Source organism: Gorilla gorilla, chromosome 4 (assembly GCF_029281585.2).
Source record: "Gorilla gorilla gorilla isolate KB3781 chromosome 4, NHGRI_mGorGor1-v2.1_pri, whole genome shotgun sequence".
Taxonomy (NCBI): domain Eukaryota; kingdom Metazoa; phylum Chordata; class Mammalia; order Primates; family Hominidae; genus Gorilla; species Gorilla gorilla.
Genome location: NC_073228.2, coordinates 64,520,302 through 64,542,873, shown reverse-complemented (window position 1 = coordinate 64,542,873; position 22,572 = coordinate 64,520,302). Strand labels below are relative to the sequence as shown.

The 22,572-nt window shown below is 50.9% G+C and overlaps 1 protein-coding gene across 2 annotated transcripts; it reads right to left on the bottom strand.

Moving 5' to 3' along the window:
- Window positions 1-670: 670 nt before the first annotated feature.
- On the bottom strand, window positions 671-22,292 carry PIGS (phosphatidylinositol glycan anchor biosynthesis class S). Of its 2 annotated transcripts, XM_004041997.5 has the most exons (12): window positions 22,184-22,292; window positions 21,770-21,909; window positions 21,573-21,684; window positions 14,547-14,636; window positions 14,160-14,251; window positions 8,639-8,846; window positions 7,276-7,418; window positions 5,779-5,893; window positions 4,125-4,270; window positions 3,464-3,564; window positions 2,149-2,359; window positions 671-1,793 (listed from the first exon to the last, which is right to left on the bottom strand). In XM_004041997.5, the coding sequence occupies exons 1-12, from the start codon at window positions 22,215-22,217 to the stop codon at window positions 1,518-1,520; spliced, it is 1,668 nt and encodes a 555-aa protein (XP_004042045.3). In that variant the 5' UTR covers window positions 22,218-22,292; the 3' UTR covers window positions 671-1,517. The 2 variants fall into 2 exon arrangements, with proteins under 2 accessions (XP_004042045.3, XP_055244654.2); XM_055388679.2 differs by lacking the exons at window positions 21,573-21,684; window positions 21,770-21,909; window positions 22,184-22,292 and adding an exon at window positions 18,455-18,725.
- Window positions 22,293-22,572: the final 280 nt, after the last annotated feature.

Sequence of the window (22,572 nt, the reverse complement as noted above, 5' to 3'; positions counted from 1 at the left end):
TGATCCCGCCCGCCGCCCGGCCCAACCCTCCCGAAATGCGGCGGACGCGGGGGATGGGAGTCGGGGGATCCTGCCCTGGGCTTCATTCTGTTTTTCTAACACTTTCTTGTACTGGTACTAGTGGGGTCCTGACTACCTCTCCGCTTACTCATTGTGTTCCAGCCTTTCTGCCCGTGAGTTCCAGGCTCAGGGTCTCTGCTTGGATGGTCTTCCCCAGATGGCCTCTTTTCTCCTAGTCACAGCTCAAATGTCATCTGCTCAAAGGGCCTCCCTCACACCCAGTCTGAAGTCCTTCCCCCTCAGTCACCATCTGACCAGCCTGTTTTTGTCTTTCTAATGCATTGTGTGAAATTATTTTTATTTTTCCTCTGACTCTTCCCCCTGAAAGCTCAGCTCTGTGAAAGCACTGGTCCTGCCTACTTTGTTCTCTGTAGGACCCCTGTACCTAGCAGAAGGCTCCCTGCAGCTGGTGCTCAAGATTTTTTTTTTTTTTTTTTTTTTGACCTGATGAATTAGTATCTCAGGTAAAAAGCAGATGCTAACAGCCTTGGGCAATCCAGCTAGGAAGGGCACATGGCCACGTGGAAGCAAAGTGGACCTGTGGGCACAGGAGGACAAACACCAGGAAACTGTTACTTACGCGTGAATGCAGAAAGAGTAGAGCTCAGACTTTGTATCATTCCAATTCATATTCAGCCAGTGTTTATTAAGATCCTACTATGCGCCAGACACTTTACATGCTGATCACATTTAATCCTCACAACCATCTTGTAAGGTAGACATCATCAGTGCCATTTGAATAAATGAAAAACTGAGGCTCAGAGAGATTCAACACCTTATCCAAAGCTCTCCAGAGAATAAGTGCAAAAACAAGGATTTGAATTCAGGACTGTTTGATTCCAAATCTGGAACTTTCTGGAACCTCTGACACACACACACACACACACACACACACACACACACACACACACACAGCACCATGTCCTGAGCTGCTGCCTCCTGGACTCCCGCCAGACTGTATCTGACAGACAAAGCCAACTAGGAGGGAGGGGAGTGAGGGAGAAGGTCCCACAGGTGACCAATGCCTGGCCCCTTCATGACAGCAGGGGCCAGGGCTGTCCCACAGGGACTAGAGAGAAGTGTGGAAGGGAGGGACTTTCCCATAATGCTCCCTCCTCTCAGTGCACAAGTGTGCTATGTTGAGAAATGGAGCAAAAGAACAAACAGTCCTTGCCACAGAGGGAGACAGGCAGCAGCCTTATCAAACAAGATAAGGAGACCCGGATGATGTGCCTTTTGAGGCCCCTGGTGGTGGAGGAGGATTGAGCCAGGTGAATGGGAAAGGAAGAAAAGATGAACCCATCTTGGAGTGTTGTACTTTGGTTGCTGGAGAGCCAACAGTGGAGACTGGAGACAAATATTTAAGTCATTCCAGCAGGCCCCATGTACGTGCCTCTCAATCTAACACCGCCCACCTTGGCCAGAAAGGAAGGCTTCCTATGGAGGTGCTGCCCTGCTCAGTCTGTCTTCTCAGGCTTTCTCCAGGACTTGCGGGTCTCCAGGAAGATCTTGACCAGGGACAGGAGGATGGGCACAGCCATAGGCAGGAAGAGTGGGATGTAGATGGCAAACTTCTGGTCATCAGGGAAATAAAGGAGGTGGAGGAGTGACGGGTCAAAGAAGGCAAGCTCAGAGGATGTCACAGCTTCCTGGCTGGCGACAAAGGCAGATGCCAAGTGCCCAGAGGCCAACTCTTCTGCCGACTTCTGGACGGCAGCTACAGCCTTGTATACCTAGGAAGGAGAAGGGACAAGAGGGTATACCAGTAAGTCCTAGGCATTGGTGGAAAAGGTGCTGGGCCTTACTGTGCCTTCCATCTACCAAGGAAGATGCCTGGATTTCATCCAGGATCTATGGAAGTCTTTCTACAGGGATATGGTTTATTTTCCTAGGGTCAGCTTGAAACCTCGCACTCTCATCTGCACTCCTGCTTGGGGGCTGGTACTGCCGTCTAGAGGAAGGCTGGGACACTAAAGATGGCAAGCCCACACATACCGTGGACCTCACAGGCTCTCTGGTCTCACCACACTCTGGCCCTCTCTGGCTACTCCAGTCCCAAGCTGCAGAATCCATCCCCTGCCTGCTTACCTCAGATGCCACGTCATCCTTAATGACAATGTTGCTGATCTTGCCCAGAAGCTGCGCCAGGGAGGTGAGGGTGGTGGTGGCTGTGGCCAGGTTCTCCACTGACCGAGCCCAGAGCAGCCGGTCTAGCTCCCAGGTCATTAGCCCTTCACTCTTAGGCCCTGAAAGCAGGCATTTTGGAGGCACCTGGGGCTGAGCAATCCCAAAGAGCAACCTGTAGGAACATCGGAGTAAGATCAAGGTGGCTGAGACCACAAGGCGGGAGATGATGGCTAAGATTTCTCAAATATCTGTCCTAAGCCAGTGATTTTCAATCTTACCCAGAACCATAGAGGTTAAAGGGAAGTACCTCAGGGTCTTGGGGGCATAAGGGGCAACACCAAACAAGTTGGCCCCAAACGCTGCTTCAACAGGTGTTTCTGCTTTTACCTGTTTCTACATTAGATTTCCAAGATCTTGTTTTTTAAAAAAAGGTTCCATGGCTAAAATACTTCTGATAACACCAACTCAGTTTAATCCTTTCACCTTCTCTACCCTCTCTTTGAACAAATGGGGCCAATGGGACTTAGCATTAAGGGATGATCCAGGACTGCCTTTGCCAAGGCACGTGTGCTGTGCTTCTCTAAGCCTGCATCCGTGAGAGACACTGCTAGTCAATCAGAAGAATACTCTTTCCTAATGAGCCCAGATACAGCCTTAGAATCCTCAACACAGAGCCTCAGGCAGCCACTCTCAATCCATCAGGCAGCATAAGAATTAACAGCTATTTCTTAAGCAGCCCTAATCACACTCCATGGACCTGACATTCATGAGTCTATTTTTCTTAAAACTGGTTTTGCTGGCTGGGCGCAGTGGCTCACGCCTGTAATCCCAGCACTTTGGGAGGCCTAAGCAGGTGGATCACGAGGTCAGGAGTTCAAGACCAGCCTGGCCAAGATGGTGAAACCCCGTTTCTACTAAAATTACAAAAAATTAGCCAGGTGTGGTGGCGGGCGCCTGTAGTCCCAGCTACTCAGGAGGCTGAGGCAGAGAATTGCTTGAACCCGGGAGGTGGAGGTTGCAGTGAGCCGAAATGGCACCACTGCACTCCGGCCTGGGCAACAGAGCAAGACTCCGTCTCAAAAAAAAAAAAAAAATGATTTTGTCACCTACTAGTCCTTCTTAGAAGGATGATGGGATCCTTAGAAACTTTTCTTGGTTTCCCTGGGGCTCTAGGCACGGCCAAGATATCCCTGCCAGGTAAGACTTGATTCCACTTTGCAACTCCCCTCTACAGCCAAGGAGACTATGTCCCCAAGTGGATCATCCAGGACCTCACCGCAACTGTGCCAGGAACACCTCCATCACTCGCACCATGTCCACCTCGACTCTCACTGGCAGCACTGAGGCATTATAGGTTTTGGAGTCAACATTATATACCTGAAAGGGGGAATGAGATTGCCACAACGTCATATCAGGCCCTTGCACAGCTCTGCCCTAGGCACTCTGGAGAGAAAAGGAAAACATATTCTGTGCTCTTTAGAAGCTATAAACCTCATGGTATAGCTAATATTTTTTGAGTACCTACTACGGAGAGCATTAAATACATTATCCCAATTACCCCCTTGAAAGTCCTGTAGAACATATTTTTTTTTTATCCCATTTTAGAATTCTCCCCCATGAGAAACTTCCAGTCTAACAAGGGAGACAAGGCTCCCAACCTTGCAAGACTCCCACAAATAAGGCGAAGATCTAAGATGGACACAGAATGATCCTAGGTAAGGGCAAAGGGTCACAGTATAGAAAACACTGGCGGAAACAAAAGTGGGGCCGGCAGAAGAGGGGCATGAGCACATAGCACCCTCACCTTCCTGGTGCCTGCCCCTCCCACAGGCTGGGCCATGGAGGACACCAGAAGGAAAACAGAAGGAACACAGTTTCAGGGACACCTGCCTGTCCCAGAAGCATGGGCTCTGGGGTCTGCGTAGTGTGACTATTACCATAATGCCACCCCAGCGGGGACTATGGAAGGCATTGGTGGCCACTGGAGCACCATCCTTGTCCTGAATGTACAGCGGTGAGTGTGCAAGCTCAGGCACGTAGAGTAGAAAGTTGAGCACAGGGTACAAGGAGGCAGCACTGGATCCTGTGGTGTAAAGACAAGGGAAAGCAGAATATCAAAACATGCTGGACCTGGACCTTAGTCCCAGGTCGGCCTCTAACTTGCTGGTCACTCACTCTGGGACTGATTCCCCAACTAACAATCATTAGGATATCCTCCTGTCCAGGGTGTCTCTAGTAAAGGGCTTCAGAATGTTCTCCCGAGATGTGCCACACCGATGGAAACATAGTCCTTAGCTCCAAAACACCCCCGAATTCTCCCTCCTCAAAGGCCCCTTGACTGTCTACGACAGCTTTCTTGGCCAGTCCCACAATGTACCCATATTACTACAGATAGTTTTATGCAAACCAGAAATCTGACCTTATGTCAGTTCCCTGCTTAATATCCCTCAATCACTAGCCACCCATATCAGGTTAAAGTTCAAACTCCTTAACATGGTCCTTTACGATCTGGCTCCTGCCTGCCTAACCAGCTTCATCTTTGGTCACTCACTCACATTTCAGCCACACTAAACTACTCTGAGCTTCCTGAATGCCTAAGCTCTCTCACTTGTCTGCATCTAAGCTCACAGTTCCCTTTGCCTGAAATGCCCTTCTTTTCTCTACTCAGCACTGTCATAAGGTAGTCCCTCAGTCAATGTTTGCTGAATGAATAAATGAACGGAGGAATTTTCTAAGGCCTCACATGCCACCCCCTCACAATCCTTGGGCCACACTAGCCTGCCTCTGGTATCTGAGATTCCACAATTAGATATACTCACTTTGGTTTGCCTGTGTTACAGTTCTTAGTCACACCTCCTCTTCCTAGTTTCCACCCGAAAAATGAAAAACTATAATACTAGCTTCAAGGTTATTCAACCTCAATCAGCAGAACTGTCAATTCAAATTCTGCCCTCAAATACTTTTGCTGTTGTCTTTCCTATGTGTGTGACAGCCTCTCTCCTAGATGGCTTTTAGGGAGATAGACCCAGCCTAGTCATTCATTTGTAAAAAGTGCTAGGAATCACGTTTAATAAATGCTTTTGGATATGATAGGTGTGAAGATGGAGATATCAACAGAGCATCATGAAAAAGGAACCTAGGGCTCAGGCATGGTGGCTCACACCTATAATCCCAGCATTTTAGGGGGCTGGGGTGGGAAGATCACTTGAGGGGAGTTCAAGACCAGCATGGGCGACATAGTGAGATCCTGTCTCTAAAAAAAATTTTGAAAATTAGCCAAGTGTAGTGGCACATACCTATAGTTCTAGCTACTCGAGAGGCTGAGGTGGGAGGACCACTTGAGTCCAGGAGTTGGAGGCTGCAGTGAGCTATGACTGTGCCACTGCACTTTAGACTGGGCAACAGAGCAACGCCTTGTCTCAAAAAAAGAAAAAAAGGAGCCTCAATCTCCACAGTCTCCTCGGACCAACCCAACCTGGGAACCATCACTGTATATAATCCACCTCCAACTCCCGTCCCCCACCCAGCTGAGCCGTCAGGGTCCCTCCCTAGCCTGGCAGAAAAGAAAGACCCTCATCCTTAGGTGCTCACCCAGCCGGGACTCCACTGGGTTGATGACATGGGGGAGGCTGTGCATGTCCAAATAGTAGCTGGAGGAAGCTGAGTCAAAGCGGGGATTCACCCCCAACATTGCATAGTAAAGAATCTGTAGAGCAAACAGGGAGTGGTTACTTTGTTTAGATTTATATTCTACTTTCTCCCAAAAAAGATTTGAGGTGCCTTAAAAAAGACACAATCAGGACAAGGCAACATATAAGAGACAAAATCAGGGCTGAGACAAAATAATTGCAGAAGAAAATAGCAAAGCCAAGGGTAAAGTGAATAAACTAAATACGTGCTTTAAAAATCACGTATTTTACCAGGTTTCCTAACAGTCTACACAAAGAGAGAAACAAAGAACAGCATAATTCAGTGTCTACAAGATCAAATCAAGCCAGTTATTCAGAAGCAATTACTCCCACTAGGAAGACCTGATAAAAATTTCTCCCATGTGTTTTCCCTACAAGGAGACAGTGTGATACAGAAAGCTACATTCTTCACATCTTTTTTTTTTGAGATGGAGTCTCACTCTGTTGCCAGGCTGGAGTGCAGTGGCACAATCTTGGCTCACTGCAAACTCCACCTCCCGGGTTCAAGCAATTCTCCTGCCTCAGCCTCCCGAGTAGCTGGGACTAAAGGTACGTGCCACCATGCCCAGCTAATTTTTATCTTTGTAGAGACGGGGTTTCACCATGTTGGCCAGGATGGTCTTGATCTCCTAACCTCGTGATCCGCCTGCCTCAGCCTCCCAAAGTGCTGGGATTACAGGCATGAGCCGCCGCACCCGGCCCTTCACATCTTTATTGTTACTACAATAACAAATTTCAGGAAGCATTTTTCTAAAAACTAAATTCCTTAAGAATGGCTCTGCTGGGCTCCATCACTCACACCTGTAATCCCAGCACTTTGGGAGGCCAAGGCAGGTGGATCACGAGGTCAAAAGATTGAGACCATCCTGGCCAATGTGGTGAAACCGCGTCTCTACTAAAATACAAAAATCAGCTGGGCATGGGGGCGCACACCTGTAATCCCAGCTACTCAGGAGGCTGAGTCAGGAGAGTTGCTTGAACCTGGGAGGCGGAGGTTGCAGTGAGCTGGGATCACACCACTGCACTCCAGCCTGGTAATAGAACAAGACTCTGTCTCAAAAAAAAAAAAAAAAGATGGGTCATGGCATTAACATCTAAGCACAATTGGTGAGTACAGGTCTAGAGGGAGCTATAGGAAGGTGGTTTGTTAACAAGCACTGACAAACTCTCTCAATAAGATGCCAAGGAAGTAAAGACACCAGAATCTGCCCTCAGTGGATGGATGGACACAGACAAGGGCACACACGCACCCCCAGTACCCACCCTTATGACACTCACATACATATACACACAGGAAATTCCTAGCAAATCAGCAAGCTCTAAGAGATGGAGGAACAGACTGCACTTGTAAATATGTATAGACATTGAAAAGGACTCCTCAACTTGCTCCTGGTCTCACCTGAGAGTCCACAGAGAAGTTGCCAGCGGCACTGAGGGCATTCAGGAAAGGTTGCACATAGCGCCGGACAGCCCCCTCAATGTCCCAGTGGACGTCATGGGACTTGGGGTCTGGGTTGAGTAAACTGAAGGTGATCTCATAGCCTACAGAAACAGGAGTCAGGGAAGTCAGAGGCTCTTGTGGATCAAAGAAGAGGGGCAGCCTGTACTCCCAGCTGAGCTGAACTTGTTTCTCCTCTGGAATGGGGCTGCTTTCCATCATGGAACCAAAAGGAGGACAAAACTGGGATGAGGAACACTGAGTAAGAAAAAGCTGCCGGGCGCTGTGGCTCATGTCTGTAATCCCAGCACTTTGGGAGACTGAGGCAGACGGATCACTTGAGGCCAGGAGTTCAAGACCAGCCTGGCCATCATGGAGAAACCCCATCTCTACTGAAAATACAAGTATCAGCCGGGTGTGGTGGCTCACGCTGTAATCCCAGCACTTTGGGAGGCCGAGGCAGGCAGATCATTTGAGGTTGGGATTTCAAGACCAGCCTGGTCAACATGGTGAAACCCCGTCTCTACTAAAAATACAAAAATTAGCTAGGCATGGTGGTGGGCGCCTGTAATCCCAACTATTCAGGAGGCTGGGGCAGGGGAATCGCTTGAACCTGGGATGCGGAGGTTGCAGTGAGACAAGATCACGTCACTGCACTCCAGCCTGGACGACAGGAGGCTCCGTCTCAAAAAAAATAAAATAAAAATACAAGAATTAGCCAGACATGGTGGCATGCACCTGTAATCCTACTCAGGAAACTGAGGAGTGAGAATCGCTTGAACGTGGGAAGCAGAGGTTGTGGTGAGCCAAGATCACGCCACTGCACTCCAGTCTGGGCAACAGAGCAAGACTCTGTCTCAAAAAATAAAATAAAAAAAATAGGCCAGGTGTGGTGGCTCACACTTGTAATCCCAGCACTTTGGGAAGCCGAGGCGGGCAGATCACGAGGTCAGGAGATCGAGACCATCCTGGCTAACACGGTGAAACCCCGTCTCTACTAAAAATACAAAAAAATTAGCCAGGAGTGGTGGCGTGTGCCTGTAGTCCCAGCTACTTGGGAGGCTGAGGCAGGAGAATGGCGTGAACCCGGGAGGCAGAGCTTGCAGTGAGCCGAGATAGCGCCACTGCACTCAGCCCAGGCAACAGAGCAAGACTCTGTCTCAAAATAAATAACTAAATAAAATAATAATAATAATAACATAAAATAAATAAGAAAAAAATTGAGACTAGAGAAGAAAGGAGAAAGAAGTTGGCATGCAGATTTCCCTCCTGCCCCATGTAATTCATTTCCTCTCCCTTCATGTGGCAGAGCCTGGTGCCCTACCCAAGCTGGACTTGAGAGGCCGCCTCTTCTCAGCGCTCCACTTGTCCTCTGGAAGGTGGTCAGCCAGAGCAGCAGCAAGCACATCCTCAGTCAAAGACATGGCCTGGGCCACCTGGACTATGCGGCGGCCAATGATGTTAAAGGCCTCCCGGTGCATTATCCCCCGCACCACTGCTGTCCTCTTGGGCCCAATGTAGCTCATCATGTCCTGTGGGGGTGAGCAAGAGACAGAATGCCCACGGCTCAGAAAAGAAAGCCAAAAAGCACCCTGGCTCCTACTGTTCCGAATCTGCCCCTTTGCCAGTGACCAACAGATTTGCACCTCTCTTGAGATTCATGAGCTATTAACTCAGCATTTCTGAGCTATGAGTATATATTGAGTATTTTCATTTGTCTCCGTTCTCTTCTTTTTCCCAGTAGACATGGGTCCAGGCAGCATCTAACTCTTCAGGGGCTGGTAAAATGGTGAAATGGAAACTCAGAGATGGCATGCTGAGCAAGAAAAGCGGAATAAACAGACAACTGGAGAGTCTGATATAAAAATAGCACATGGCCCTCTCCCTCTCCCTCTCCCTCTCCCTCTCCCTCTCCCTCTCCCTCTCCCTCTCCCTCTCCCTCTCCCTCTCCCTCTCCCTCTCCCTCTCCCTCTCCCTCTCCCTCTCCCTCTCCCTCTCCCTCTCCCTCTCCCTCTCCCTCTCCCTCTCCCTCTCCCTCTCCCTCTCCCTCTCCCTCTCCCTCTCCCTCTCCCTCTCCCTCTCCCTCTCCCCTCTTTCCACGGTCTCCCTCTGATGCCGAGCCGAAGCTGGACGGTACTGCTGCCATCTCAGCTCACTGCAACCTCCCTGCCTGATTCTCCTGCCTCAGCCTGCCGAGTGCCTGCGATTGCAGGCGCGCACCGCCCCGCCTGACTGGTTTTCGTATTTTTTTGGTGGAGACGGGGTTTCGCTGTGTTGGCTGGGCTGGTCTCCAGCTCCTAACCGCGAGTGATCAGCCAGCCTCGGCCTCCCGAGGTGCCGGGATTGCAGACAGAGTCTGGTTAACTCAGTGCTCAATGGTGCCCAGGCTGGAGTGCAGTGGCGTGATCTTGGCCCGCTACAACCACCTCCCAGCCGCCTGCCTTGGCCTCCCAAAGTGCCGAGATTGCAGCCTCTGCCCGGCTGCCGCCCCGTCTGGGAAGTGAGGAGCGTCTCCACCTGGCCGCCCATCGTCCGGGATGTGAGGAGCCCCTCTGCCTGGCTGCCCAGTCTGGAAAGTGAGGAGCGTCTCTGCCCGGCCGCCATCCCATCTAGGAAACAAGGAGCGCCTCTTCCCAGCCGCCATCACATCTGGGAAGTGAGGAGCCTCTCTGCCCGGCCGCCCATGGTCTGAGATGTGGGGAGCACCTCTGCCCTGCTGCCCAGTCCGGGATGTGAGGAGCGTCTCTGCCCGGCCGCCCCGTCTGAGAAGTGAGGAGACCCTCTGCCTGGCAACCGCCCCGTCTGAGAAGTGAGGAGCCCCTCCGCCCAGCAGCCACCCCGTCTGGGAAGTGAGGAGCGTCTCCGCCCGGCAGCCACCTCGTCCGGGAGGGAGGTGGGGGGGTCAGCCCCCCACCCGGCCAGCCACCCCGTCCGGGAGGGAGGTGGAGGGATCAGCCCCCCGCCCGGCCAGCCACCCTGTCCGGGAGGTGAGGGGCGCCTCTGCCCGGCCACCCCTAATGGGAAGTGAGGAGCCCCTCTGCCCGGCCAGCCGCTCCGTCCGGGAGGGAGGTGGGGGGGTCAGCCCCCCGCCCGGCCAGCCAACCCGTCCAGGAGGGAGGTGGGGGGGGTCAGTCCCCCGCCCGGCCAGCCGCCCCGTCCGGGAGGGAGGTGGGGGGGCCAGCCCCCCGCCCGGCGAGCCGCCCCGTCCGGAAGGGAGGTGGGGGGGTTAGCCCACCGCCCAGCCTGCCGCCCTGTCCAGGAGGGAGGTGGGGGTTCGGCCCCCCGCCTGGCCGGCCACCCGGTCCGAGAGGTGAGGGGCGCCTCTGCCCGGCCGCCCCTACTGGGAAGTGAGGAGCCCCTCTGCCCGGCCAGCCGCTCTGTCCGGGAGGGAGGTGGGGGGGTCAGCCCCCCGCCCGGCCAGCCACCCCGTCCGGAAGGGAGGTGGGGGGGTCAACCCCCCGCCTGGCCAGCCGCCCCGTCTGGGAGGTGAGGGGCACCTCTGCCCGGCCGCCCCTACTGGGAAGTGAGGAGCCCCCCCCGCCCGGCCAGCCGCCCCGTCCGGGAGGGAGGTGGGGGGGTCAGCCCCCCGCCAAGCAAGCCGCCCCGTCCGGGAGGTGAGGGGCGCCTCTGCCCGGCCGCCCCTACTGGGAAGTGAGGAGCCCCTCAGCCCGGCCAGCCGCCCCGTCCGGGAGGGAGGTGGGGGGGTCAGCCCACCGCCCAGCCTGCCACCCTGTCCGGGAGGGAGGTGGGGGGGTCAGCCCCCCGCTCGGCCAGCCAACCCGTCCAGGAGGGAGGTGGGGGGGGGTCAGTCCCCCGCCCGGCCAGCCGCCCCGTCCGCGGGGGAGGTGGGGGGGCCAGCCCCCCGCCCGGCGAGCCGCCCCGTCCGGAAGGGAGGTGGGGGGGTCAGCCCACCGCCCAGCCTGCCACCCTGTCCGGGAGGGAGGTGGGGGGGTCAGCCCCCCGCTCGGCCAGCCAACCCGTCCAGGAGGGAGGTGGGGGGGGGTCAGTCCCCCGCCCGGCCAGCCGCCCCGTCCGCGGGGGAGGTGGGGGGGCCAGCCCCCCGCCCGGCGAGCCGCCCCGTCCGGAAGGGAGGTGGGGGGGTTAGCCCACCGCCCAGCCTGCCACCCTGTCCGGGAGGGAGGTGGGGGTTCGGCCCCCCGCCTGGCCGGCCACCCGGTCCGAGAGGTGAGGGTCGCCTCTGCCCGGCCGCCCCTACTGGGAAGTGAGGAGCCCCTCTGCCCGGCCAGCCGCTCTGTCCGGGAGGGAGGTGGGGGGGTCAGCCCCCCGCCTGGCCAGCCACCCCGTCCGGAAGGGAGGTGGGGGGGTCAACCCCCCGCCTGGCCAGCCGCCCCGTCTGGGAGGTGAGGGGCACCTCTGCCCGGCCGCCCCTACTGGGAAGTGAGGAGCCCCTCAGCCCGGCCAGCCGCCCCGTCCGGGAGGGAGGTGGGGGGGTCAGCCCACCGCCCAGCCTGCCACCCTGTCCGGGAGGGAGGTGGGGGATCAGCCCCCCGCCTGGCCAGCCGCCCCGTCCGGGAGGGAGGTGGGGGGGTCAGCCCACTGCCCAGCCTGCCGCCCTGTCCGGGAGGGAGGTGGGGGTTCGGCCCCCCGCCTGACCAGCCGCCCCATCCGGGAGGTGAGGGGCGCCTCTGCCCGGCCGCCCCTACTGGGAAGTGAGGAGCCCCTCTGCCCGGCCAGCCGCCCCGACCAGGAGGGAGGTGGGGGGGGGTCAGCCCCCTGCCCGGCCAGCCACCCCGTCCGGGAGGTGAGGGGCACCTCTGCCCGGCCGCCCCTACTGGGAAGTGAGGAGCCCCTCTGCCCGGCCACCACCCCGGCTTGGAGGTGTACCCAACAGCTCATTGAGAACGGGTCATGATGACAATGGCGGTTTTGTGGAATGGAAAGGGGGGAAAGGTGGGGAAAAGATTGAGAAATCGGATGGTTGCCGTGTCTGTGTAGAAAGAGGTAGACATGGGAGACTTTTCATTTTGTTCTGTACTAAGAAAAAATTCTTCTGCCTTGGGATCCTGTTGATCTGTGACCCTACCCCCAACCCTGTGCTCTCTGAAACATGTGCTGTATCCACTCAGGGTTGAATGGATTAAGGGCGGTGCAAGATGTGCTTTGTTAAACAGATGCTTGAAGGCAGCATGCTCGTTAAGAGCCATCACCACTCCCTAATCTCAAGTACCCAGGGACACAAACACTGCGGAAGGCCGCAGGGTCCTCTGCCTAGGGAAACCAGAGAACTTTGTTCACTTGCTTATCTGCTGACCTTCCCTCCACTATTGTCCTGTAACCCTACCAAATCCCCCTCTGCGAGAAACACCCAAGAATGATCAATAAAAAAAAAAAAAAAAAGAAAAAAAAAAATAAAAATAGCACATGGCAAAGAAACAAGTATTCATAATAGCATTATTTCTAACAGTAAAACCTAGAAATAATCCAAATGTCCATTAGCAATAGAATGGGTAAATTATGTTTATGTTTATACAATGATACATAGATTCAACTATATAATTATGGATGATTCTCTCACCAGGCTCTGCCACATGAAGGGAATAAAATAAAAGTGGCAGAGGAACATGTGCTATAAGCCACCATTTATATAAATTCAAAAATGTAAAATTAAATACATTGTTTACAGGGATACAGCATATGTGATCAAACTCTAAGGAAAAGCAAGAAAATTACAAACACAAAATCTGGTTGCCTTGGGCCAAAAGGGAATGGAGTATAACCATGGAAGTACACACCATGTTACTGCACTGCAGTTTGTGAGCTGGGGGTGGGGATGGGGACGTTCATTAACATTTTCTTTAGTGCTTTTATAAAAATTAAATATTTGATTATAAATTTTCTTTTTGAGACAGAGTCTCACTCTGTCGCCCAGGCTGGAGTGCAGTGGCACTATCTTGGCTCATTGCAACCTCCACCTCCTGGGTTCAAGTGAGTCTCCTGCCTCAGCCTCTCGAGTAGCTGGGACTACAGGCACCCACGACCACGCCCGGCTAATTTTTGTATTTTTAGTAGAAATGGGGTTCACCATGTTGACCAGGCTGGTCTCAAACTCCTGACCTCAAGTGATCCGCCTGCCTCGGCCTCCCAAAGTGCTGGGATTACAGGCATGTGCCACCGCACCCGGCCGATTCTTGTATTGTTAGTAGAGATGGGGAGTGCAATGGCATGATATTAGCTCACTGCAACTCCACCTCCCAGGCTCAAGCGCTCCCCCTGCCTCAGCCTCCAAAAGTAACGGGGACTACCACATCCAGCTAATTTTTTTTATTTTTTGTAGAGATGGGGTTTTGCCATGTTGCCCAGGCTGGTCTTGAACCCCTGAGTTCAAGCAAACTGCCCGCCTCGGCCTCCCAAAGTGCTGGGATTACAGTGTGAGCCACCAGACCCAGCCAGCATTCTTTATTAAAAATATGTGGAGGCCGGGTGCGGTGGCTCACGCCTGTAATCTCAGCACTCTGGGGGGCCAAGGCAGGTAGATCACAAGGTCAGGAGTTCGAGACCAGCCTGACCAACGTGGTGAAACCCCATTTCTACTAAAAATACATTACATGGCACATGCCTGTAATCCCAGGTATTCAGGAGGTTGAGGCAGGAGAATCACTTGAACCCGGGAGGCGGAGGCTGCAGTGAGCCGAGATCCCGCCACTGTACTCCAGCCTAGGCAACAGAGCAAGACTCCGTCTCAAAAAAAAAAAAAAAAATTTTTTTTTTGGAGAGTTTTCTGTAGCAAATGGAAGAAATGGGTAGCAATGATGCAAGAAGGAGGTGACCCAGGAGTCCACGAGCTGAAGGGATAAGGCAAAGTCGCAGCCTCTCTGTTACCTTACCTGGGGAAGAAGTGAGGAGTGTTCAGATATCACGTACACAGTCAGGGAGCCCTCCGCTTGTTCCTGAGGCTCATCTAACATGGCTTCTGCCTCTGGGGGCAAGAACAGGTGGTACACCAAGAGCAAAACACCATTCCATCTCCCCCCAGCCCCACAGAATGCCTAACCCACCCCTTCACTCACATTCAGCTGACACAGTGGTCAGGCTTGGGTAAGCCAATCAACCTCTCTGGCCCTCAGTGGACTGGGCTGAATCCCACAGTTCCTCATTCCCAGCATTCCAAGAGAGGTTTTGGAGGTAAGCCAAAGCATGGGAACTATGCACTTAGAGATCAGAAGGAAAAAGAGGGCTTCACATTAAAATGGTGTGCTCATCCCTTCCCATACCTTGCACACTGCCCGATGACAGGGCCTCCTCCTCATGGTCCAAAGCCCTCCGATAGGCCTTCTGGAAACGGCATTTGATTTTCATTTTGTCTGGGAGGGATAAGAAGTAGCACGATGAAAAGGGCAAGCATCAGGCCTCTGCCCACCTTCCCAGACCTAACACTGTCCAGCATCTGAGGACAGCAAGATGGCTGTTTACAGAAAAAGACCAAGCAGCTGCAGCCAACTCTAATGATTTCTGCATAGATGATATCAAACACATGACACCCATTTCGCCTATCTGCCGCAGCTCTTGCCTTCACCTCTGCACACACTGGTCCTTCAGCTTGAAACGTCTTCCCACTGGGAAATCTATTTCAACAGTCATTACATTAATAGGCAAAAGGAGAAAAACTGTATGGTCATTCCAATCACTGCCCCAAAATAATTAAATTCAGTGAATGTTCCTGATAAAAAACAAAATACACAGGCTGGGCACGGTGGCTCATGCTTGTAATCCCAGCAATTTGGGAGGCCAAGGCAGGCAGATCCCTTGATCTCATGAGTTGGAGATCAGCCCAGGCAACATGATGAAACCCCAACTCTACAAAAAATACAAAAATTAGCCAGGTATGTGCCAGACACGGTGGCTCACACCTGTAATTCCAGCACTTTGGGAGGCCAAGGCGGGTGGATCACCTGAGGTCAGGAGTTTGAGACCAGCCTGGCCAATGTGATGAAACCCCATCTCTACCAAAAATACAAAAAATTAGCTGGGTGTGGTGGCAGGCGCCTGTAATCCCAGCTACTCGGGAAGCTCAGGCAAGAGAATCACTTGAACCCAGAAGGCGGAGGCTGCAGTGAGCCAAGATCACACCATTGCACTCCAGCCTGGGCAACAAGAGCGAAACTCCATCTCAAAAAAAAAAAAAAAGGCAGTTATGGTGGTGCACACCTGTAGTCCCAACTACTTGGGAGGTTGAGGTGGGAGGATGACTTGAGCCTGGGAGGCAGAGGTTGCAGTGACCTGAGATGGCACCACTGCACTCCAGCCAGGGTAATAGAACCAGACCTTGTCTCAAAAAAATAAAAAATAAAAAACCACACACTTAATGACAAAATATTAAACATAATTCTATAAAGTTAGTAATAAAACAAGGATGCCTGCTATCTCCTCTATTCTCATTTTTATTGAGTATTGTTCTTTCTAAAGTTCTTGACCAATGTAATATGTGAAGAAAGAGAAAGAAAACTTAAAAGTATTGGAAAGAAACAGATAAAATGGCCACTTTGAAGTAGCATAATTATTTCTCAAGAAAATCAGAGAACCAACTGAAAAACTATTAGAACTAGCAACAGTTCAATAAGATGACTAGATACAAGAATATGCAAGAATCAATACCCGCATAAATACCAGCAATATCCAATTAGAAACATCTTTTAAAACCTCAATCACATTAACAATAAAGTATAAAAATACCCAGGAATAAATGTATAAAACTGTAAGAAGAAAACTTCAAAGACTTTACTGAAGGACATAAAATATCTAACAAAATGGAAAAGCATGCAAGGCTCCTAGATGAATATTATAAAGATGTCATATTATAAAGACTATTATAAAGATGTCAACTCTCCCCAAATTAATATATACATGTAAGGCAATCCTGAAGGGATTTTTTTTGCCTCCTGAAACTTGACAAGCTAAACCTAAAATTTATTGAAAAAGTTCCTCTTTTCTTTATAAAAGAATTCCAGGTCATACATTTCTTCCAGAAAGAAGAAATGACAGAATTGTAAAAGTCACTAATTTGGCCAGGTGTGGTGGCTGATGCCTGTAATTCCAGCACTTTAGGGTCCGAGGTGGGAAGATTGCTTAAGCCTAGGAGTTTGAGACCAGCTCGGGGAACACAGTGAGACCCCGTCTCTACAAAAAATTTAAAAACTAGCTGGGGCCAGGTGCACTGGCTCACGCTTGTAATCCCAGCACTTTAGGAGGCCAAGACAGGCGGACTGCTCGAGGCCAGGAGTTCAAGACCAGCCTGGCCACCATGGTGAAACCCCGTTTCTACTAAAATTACAAAAATTAGCCAGGCATGCTGTCTGTGCACCTGTAGTCCTAGCTACTCAGGAGGCTGAGGCAGGAGAATCACTTGAACCCGGGAGGCGGAGGATGCAGTGAGCTGAGATTGCGCCACTGCACTCCAGCCTGGGTGACAGAGTGAGACTCTGTCTCAAAATAAATAAATAAATAAACAAATTAAATAAAATAAATAAAAAATTAGCTGGGCACAGTGGCACATTCTTGTAGTCTCAGCTACTTGGGAGCTTGAGAGCTTGAGGTAAGAGGACCACTTGAACCCAGGAGTTCAAGGTTACAGTGAGCTATGATTGGGCCACTGCACTTCAGCCTGAGTGTCAGACCCTATCTCAAAAAAAAAAAGGACCCCTTCTCTACTTTTTCTTTTCTTTTCTTTTTTTTTTTGTTTTTTTGGGTTTTTTTTTTGAGATGGAATCTGACTCTGTTGCCCAGACTGGAGAACAACAGTGGGATCCCGGCTCACTGCAACATCTGCCTCCCCATTTCAAGCAATTCTCCTACCTCAGCCTTCCAAGTAGCTGGGATTACAGGCATGTGCCACCACACCCAGCTAATTTTTGTATTTTTAGTAGAGACAGGGTTTTCCCATGTTGAGCAGGCTGGTCTTGAACTCCTGACCTTAAGTGATTTACCCGCCTCAGCCTCCCAAAGTGCTGGGATTACAGGCGTGAGCCACCGTGCCCGGCCTACTTTTTTTTTTTTTTTTTTTTTTTTTTTGAGACAGAGTCTCGTTCTGTCTCCCAGGCTGGAATGCAGTGGCACAATCTTGGCTCAATGAAACCTCTGTCTCCTAGGTTCAAGCAATTCTCCTGTCTTGGACTCCGGAGTAGCTGGGACTACAGGCACACACCACCACACCCAGCGAATTTGTGTATGTTTAGTGGAGAAGGGGTTTCACTACATTGCCCAGGCTGGTCTGAAACTCCTGACCTCAAATGATCCACCGCCTTGGCCTCCCAAAGTTCTGGGATTACAGGCGTGAGCCACTGTGCCTGGCCACACACCAGTAGTCCTACCTACTTGGGAGGCTGAGGTGGGAGGTCTGATTGAGCCTAGGATTTCAAGGCTGCAGTAAGCTATGATTGAACCACTGCACAGCAGTCTGGGTGACAGAGTGAGACCCTGTCTCTAAAAAAAATAAAAATTAAAAAAAGCATTATCTTGTGACTGCTAATGAAATGGATTCCATGATCAAATAGATGCTAAAAATATGTAAAAGGTTGATGAGAAACTCTAAAATATAGAGATCAGGCTGAGAATACCTGAACTCACTACATAATCTTTGCATCACCCAAAATGGAACAACTAGCCATTAAGTGCAACACAATAGGAAGTACACTGCACCACCTACAATGTATTCTCATCCAAAAAATTGAACCTGGCTTTAATCAAACCACTAGATCTAACTCCCAGTTTATAAGAAATATGAATGCTAGAGGAATGAGTTAAATTAAACTGTGAGGAAGCTACTTGCCAAATCCCAAATGTGAGATGTTCTATAAAACAAATGACCTGGTTTCTCCAACAAATCAATGGTGTGAAAGAAATGTATGGGGGTAGGGTGGGGGGAGCTGACATAAAATAAAAGTGACAAAAAGACAAATGCAACTTATTGATCCTGATGGAATAAACCATCTGTGAAAGGATACCTTGGAGATAACTGGAGAGATCTAAATACAGACTGAGAATTAGGTGATATTAAGGAATCACTGCTAACTTAGTTAGGTGTGACAATGGTAGTCATGTTTAAAAAAAGAAACAAAAAACCTTCAATGGCTTCCCTTCTTATCTAGAATAAAAGCCTAGAATGCAAATTCTCACAGTGACCTACCAGGCCCTAAGTGATTCAGCCCCCTTCTACTGTTCTGGTTTTATTTCATTTCCTCTTTCTCTCTTCCTCATTCACTCCAGTGAAGCCACAAGGAGATTCTCACTGCTCCTGAAAGGTACAACACTTGCTCTTAACTCAGGACCTTAGACATGCTTTTCCCTCTGCCAAGATGCTCTTCCCCCAGATATCTGCACAGTCTATTCCCTTGCCTTTTAGGTATTTACTCGAATGTCCTCTTTTCAATGAGACCTCCCTTGTCCACCCTATCTAAAACTGCAATCCCCTCCCATTCCTCAAGAAAATTCCCTCTCCTCCTGTCCTGCTCTATTTTTCTTCTATCACCATCTAACATACATTTGACTTACTTGTCTTTTTTTCTTTTTTTTTTTTTTCAGATGGAGTCTTTGTCACCCAGGCTGGAGTGCAGTGGTGGGATCTTGGCTCACTGCAACTTCCACCTCACAGGTTCAAGCGATTCTCCTGCCTCAGCCTCCCAAGTAGCTGGGATTACAGGAGCCTGCCACCACGCCCGGCTAATTTTTGTATTTTTAGTAGAGATGGGGTTTCACCATGTTAGCCGGGCTGGTCTCAAACTCCTGATCTCAAGTGATATGCCTGCCTCGGCCTCCCAAAGTGCTGGGATTACAGGTGTGAGCTACCACATCCAGCTTTGTCTTTTTTATTGTCTTCTTCTTGTCTGTTTTGTTCACTGCTCTATCTCTAGTAACTAGAACTGTATCTGACATAGCTACAAAATAAATACTTGTTGAATAAATGAATAACGCTATTACTATTTCCATCTAACAGATGAGGAAACCAAGGTTTAGAGAAGTTAACAACCTTACTCAAATTTACACAAATAAGTGGCAGAATAAGGCTTGAATTCCAGCTCTCTGATCCCAGATTCTATACTCTTGGTCACCCTTTATACGTGTTGCCTATACTATACGTTTACAGTATACCCATATTACTGAACACTGTGTTATCAAATATGAAGAAATCCATGATAAACTGAAAACAATCAAATTTCAAACTAATTTGTGAGGGATAGTCCAATTTTTGTTTAGAAAACAAGAAGTTTGGCTGGGCATGATGGCTCACACCTGTAATCCCAGCACTTTGGGAGGCCGAGGCTGGTGGATCACTGGAGGTCAGGAGTTTGAGACCAGCCTAGCCAACATGGTGAAACCCCGTATCTACTAAAAATGCAAAAAATTAGCTGGGCGTGGTGGCAGGCGCCTGTAATCCCAGCTACTTCAGAGGCTGAGGCAGAAGAATCGTTTGAACCCAGGAGGCAGAGGTTGCAGTGAGCCAAAATCGTGCCATTGCGCTCCAGCCTGGGCAACAAGAGCGAAACTCCATCTCAAAAAAAAAAAAAAAGAAAGAAAACAAGAAGTGTGTGTGTGTACAGAGGCTGAACCATATGAAATATCATTTTTTTTAAAAAACGTTTTAACCAGCCGGGTGCGGTGGCTCACACTTGTAATCCCAGCACTTTGGGAAGCTGATCACTTGAGCCCAGGAGCTCAAGACCAGCCTGGGCAACATGGCGAAACCCTATCTCTACTAAAAATACCAAAACAAATCAGCTGGGTGTGATGGTGTGCAGCTGTAGTCCCAGCTATTAAGGCAGGTGGGCTGAGATGGGAGGATCGCTTGAGCCCAATAGGTCAAGGCTGCAGTGGGCCCTGATCGTGCCACCATACTCCAGCCTGGGCAACAAAGAGAGACCCTTTCTCAAAAAAAAAAAAAAAGAAAAGAAAAGTTTTCACCAAGGCTGAAGAACTAAAAAAGTAAATGGCACATAGATGCCTCATGCTCTAGACTCAGCCCAAATCTCCAGTCATTCCCAGTCTTTCACTACACATTCCAGTAAGGCAAAACTGCTCATAGGTCCCCCAATATGCTGATTCACCCCGCCACACTTTCACACGGGAGTATAGTTTGTTGGTTAAAAGCTTGAACACTGGAATCAGTCAGGCCTGGATTTAAATCCCAGTTCCATCTCTTACTAGCTGTGTGACCTTGCACAAGTTAAATTCTCTAAGGCTCAGTTTCTTCATTTATAAAATGGGGATCATATCATTAGAAAAGATTAAATGAGGCAACACATATAAAATGCCTCACCTAGTTTCTGGCACACAGCGAGCAACAACTATCAGCTATCCTTATACTGTCTCATGCTATTAACTTTGCCTGAAATTCTCTCCCTCCCTTTCCCATTTAACCTGAATTCCTACACATCCTTTAAAAATCCGACTTAAGAATTACATCTCTCAAAACTTTCTCTGCCTTTCTTTCCTCCCAGATGGTTAATACTCTTTACTAAGTGCAATCTCTGTTTCTTGTATACTTCTACTGTAATTTATTTTATCTTTCTCCCCTACCTATGAACATCTTGAAACCATTATCAATTTCTTATTCATTCCTAAATTCTTGGTACCTAAAAAAAAGTACCCCAGTAAAGTGTTTAATGTTAAACTGAATAGGGGGGGCTGGGCGCGGTGGCTCACGCCTGTAATCCCAACACTTTGGGAGGCTGAGGCATGCGGATCACCTGAAGTCAGGAGTTCGAGAGCAGCATGGCCAACATGGCGTAACCCCGTCTCTACTAAAAATACAAAAATTAGCTGGGCGTAGTGTCGCGCGCCTGTAATCCCAGCTACTCGGGTGGCTGGTGCAGAAGAATCGCTTGAACCCAGGAGGCAGAGGTTGCAGTGAGCCAAGATGGCGCCACTGCACTCCAGCCTGGGCGACAGAGCGAAGCTCCGTCTCAAAAAATAATAAATAAATAAACAAACAAACTAAATAGGGCCTATATGCAAATCCAATTTAATTTCAAACTCTGTGTTCTTTCCACTATATCCCACCTCTTCCCCTATACCCTGATGGGCATCAACTGCTTCCGATTAGGTAGCCTGTCTTACGAGTAAAATTGCTATTTAGTGCCTGTGAATTTGAAAGTAGTTTTTTTCTGACCAAACACACTGTTCATTCAGAGAGGTCTTTCAACAGTAAGTTTTTAACTGCGTTTATGGTACACTCCCGCTCCTCCCACCCAGCTCAGCTCTGAACTGAGCTCAGACGCGAAAAGCAGCCCTGATTCCCAGTAACTCACATTTCAGAGGAATCTCTCTTTCATGCACAACGGTGAAGGGCAGCTTCTCCTGGTCGTCCAGGGGCACTGACTCCCGCGTAAACACGACAGTGACAGGCACCATGAGGCGGAGCTACAGGAAGGAGCATCAGGGCCGTCACTGAGTCTCCACCTTGCCGGGGGGGCTGTCCCCCGACCCTCCCGCACAGCAGTCTCACCTGAAGGGCATTCAGGCCACTGATCTGGGAGTAAGGCAACGAGGCCCGGTAGGTCTCCGTGGTCTTCCACCAGAGCGGTAGCCCCAGCACGATGGCCACCGCAGCGAAGAAGAGGGCGGCGCGCCTGCCCCGGGCCACCTCTGAGGGCATGGGGAACCGACTGAGGCGCTGGAAACGGGCTAGGGTACCGGCCCCATCCCCGACGCGGAGAAGCCCCAACCACCGGCCTCCAGGGGCCCGCGTTCATTGGGATCTCCGTGCGAAGGGACCCGGCCCAAGCCTGAAGGGAATCTCGTCTGAAGAGACCCCCGAGCCCCCCGTCCGCGGGACCTCTCGCACACCACAATCCCCACCCCTGCTATTCCTCCCTTGCCATCAGCTAGCTGCAGGCCCCCCACCCGAAGCCCACCGCACCTAGGTCTGTAGCCGCAGCCCCGGCGGCCGCCATGCTAGCTTCCGGCTGCTCCGGCCACCGTGGGGGGCAGAGCTTCGTGAGCCTCACCCAATCGGAATCTCCGCAACGAGGGGGCAGGACCGCGGCGGTGATCGGGGCCAATCGCGAGCGCTACTCCAAACCCGCAGGCGGGAGCAAGCGGGCGAGGGGTGGGAGGACTCCGCTGGGAGCTTCGCTGGGGATCTGAAAGGAAGTCACCCGGGCGCGGAGGGACAGCCTAGGGGCCGTGCGGGTTTCGGCGCTGCTGGAACGAAGTTCCCCGCTTCCCTGTAGAACACACTTCTAGCCCTGCAATCAAGAGCGCAACCTCTGCAGTCCTTAAATACTAGCTGGGCAACTACAGGCAGCT

Excerpts from the sequence above, each read along its gene's own strand:
- PIGS (XM_004041997.5), bottom strand. The coding sequence starts at position 22,217 with ATGGCGGCCGCCGGGGCTGCGGCTACAGACCTAG. Across the intron at positions 14,252-14,546 it reads GTCATCGGGCAGTGTGCAAG|AGGCAGAAGCCATGTTAGAT; the intron begins GTATGGGAAGGG and ends TCTTGCCCCCAG. Across the intron at positions 5,894-7,275 it reads ACTTCTCTGTGGACTCTCAG|ATTCTTTACTATGCAATGTT; the intron begins GTGAGACCAGGA and ends TTTGCTCTACAG.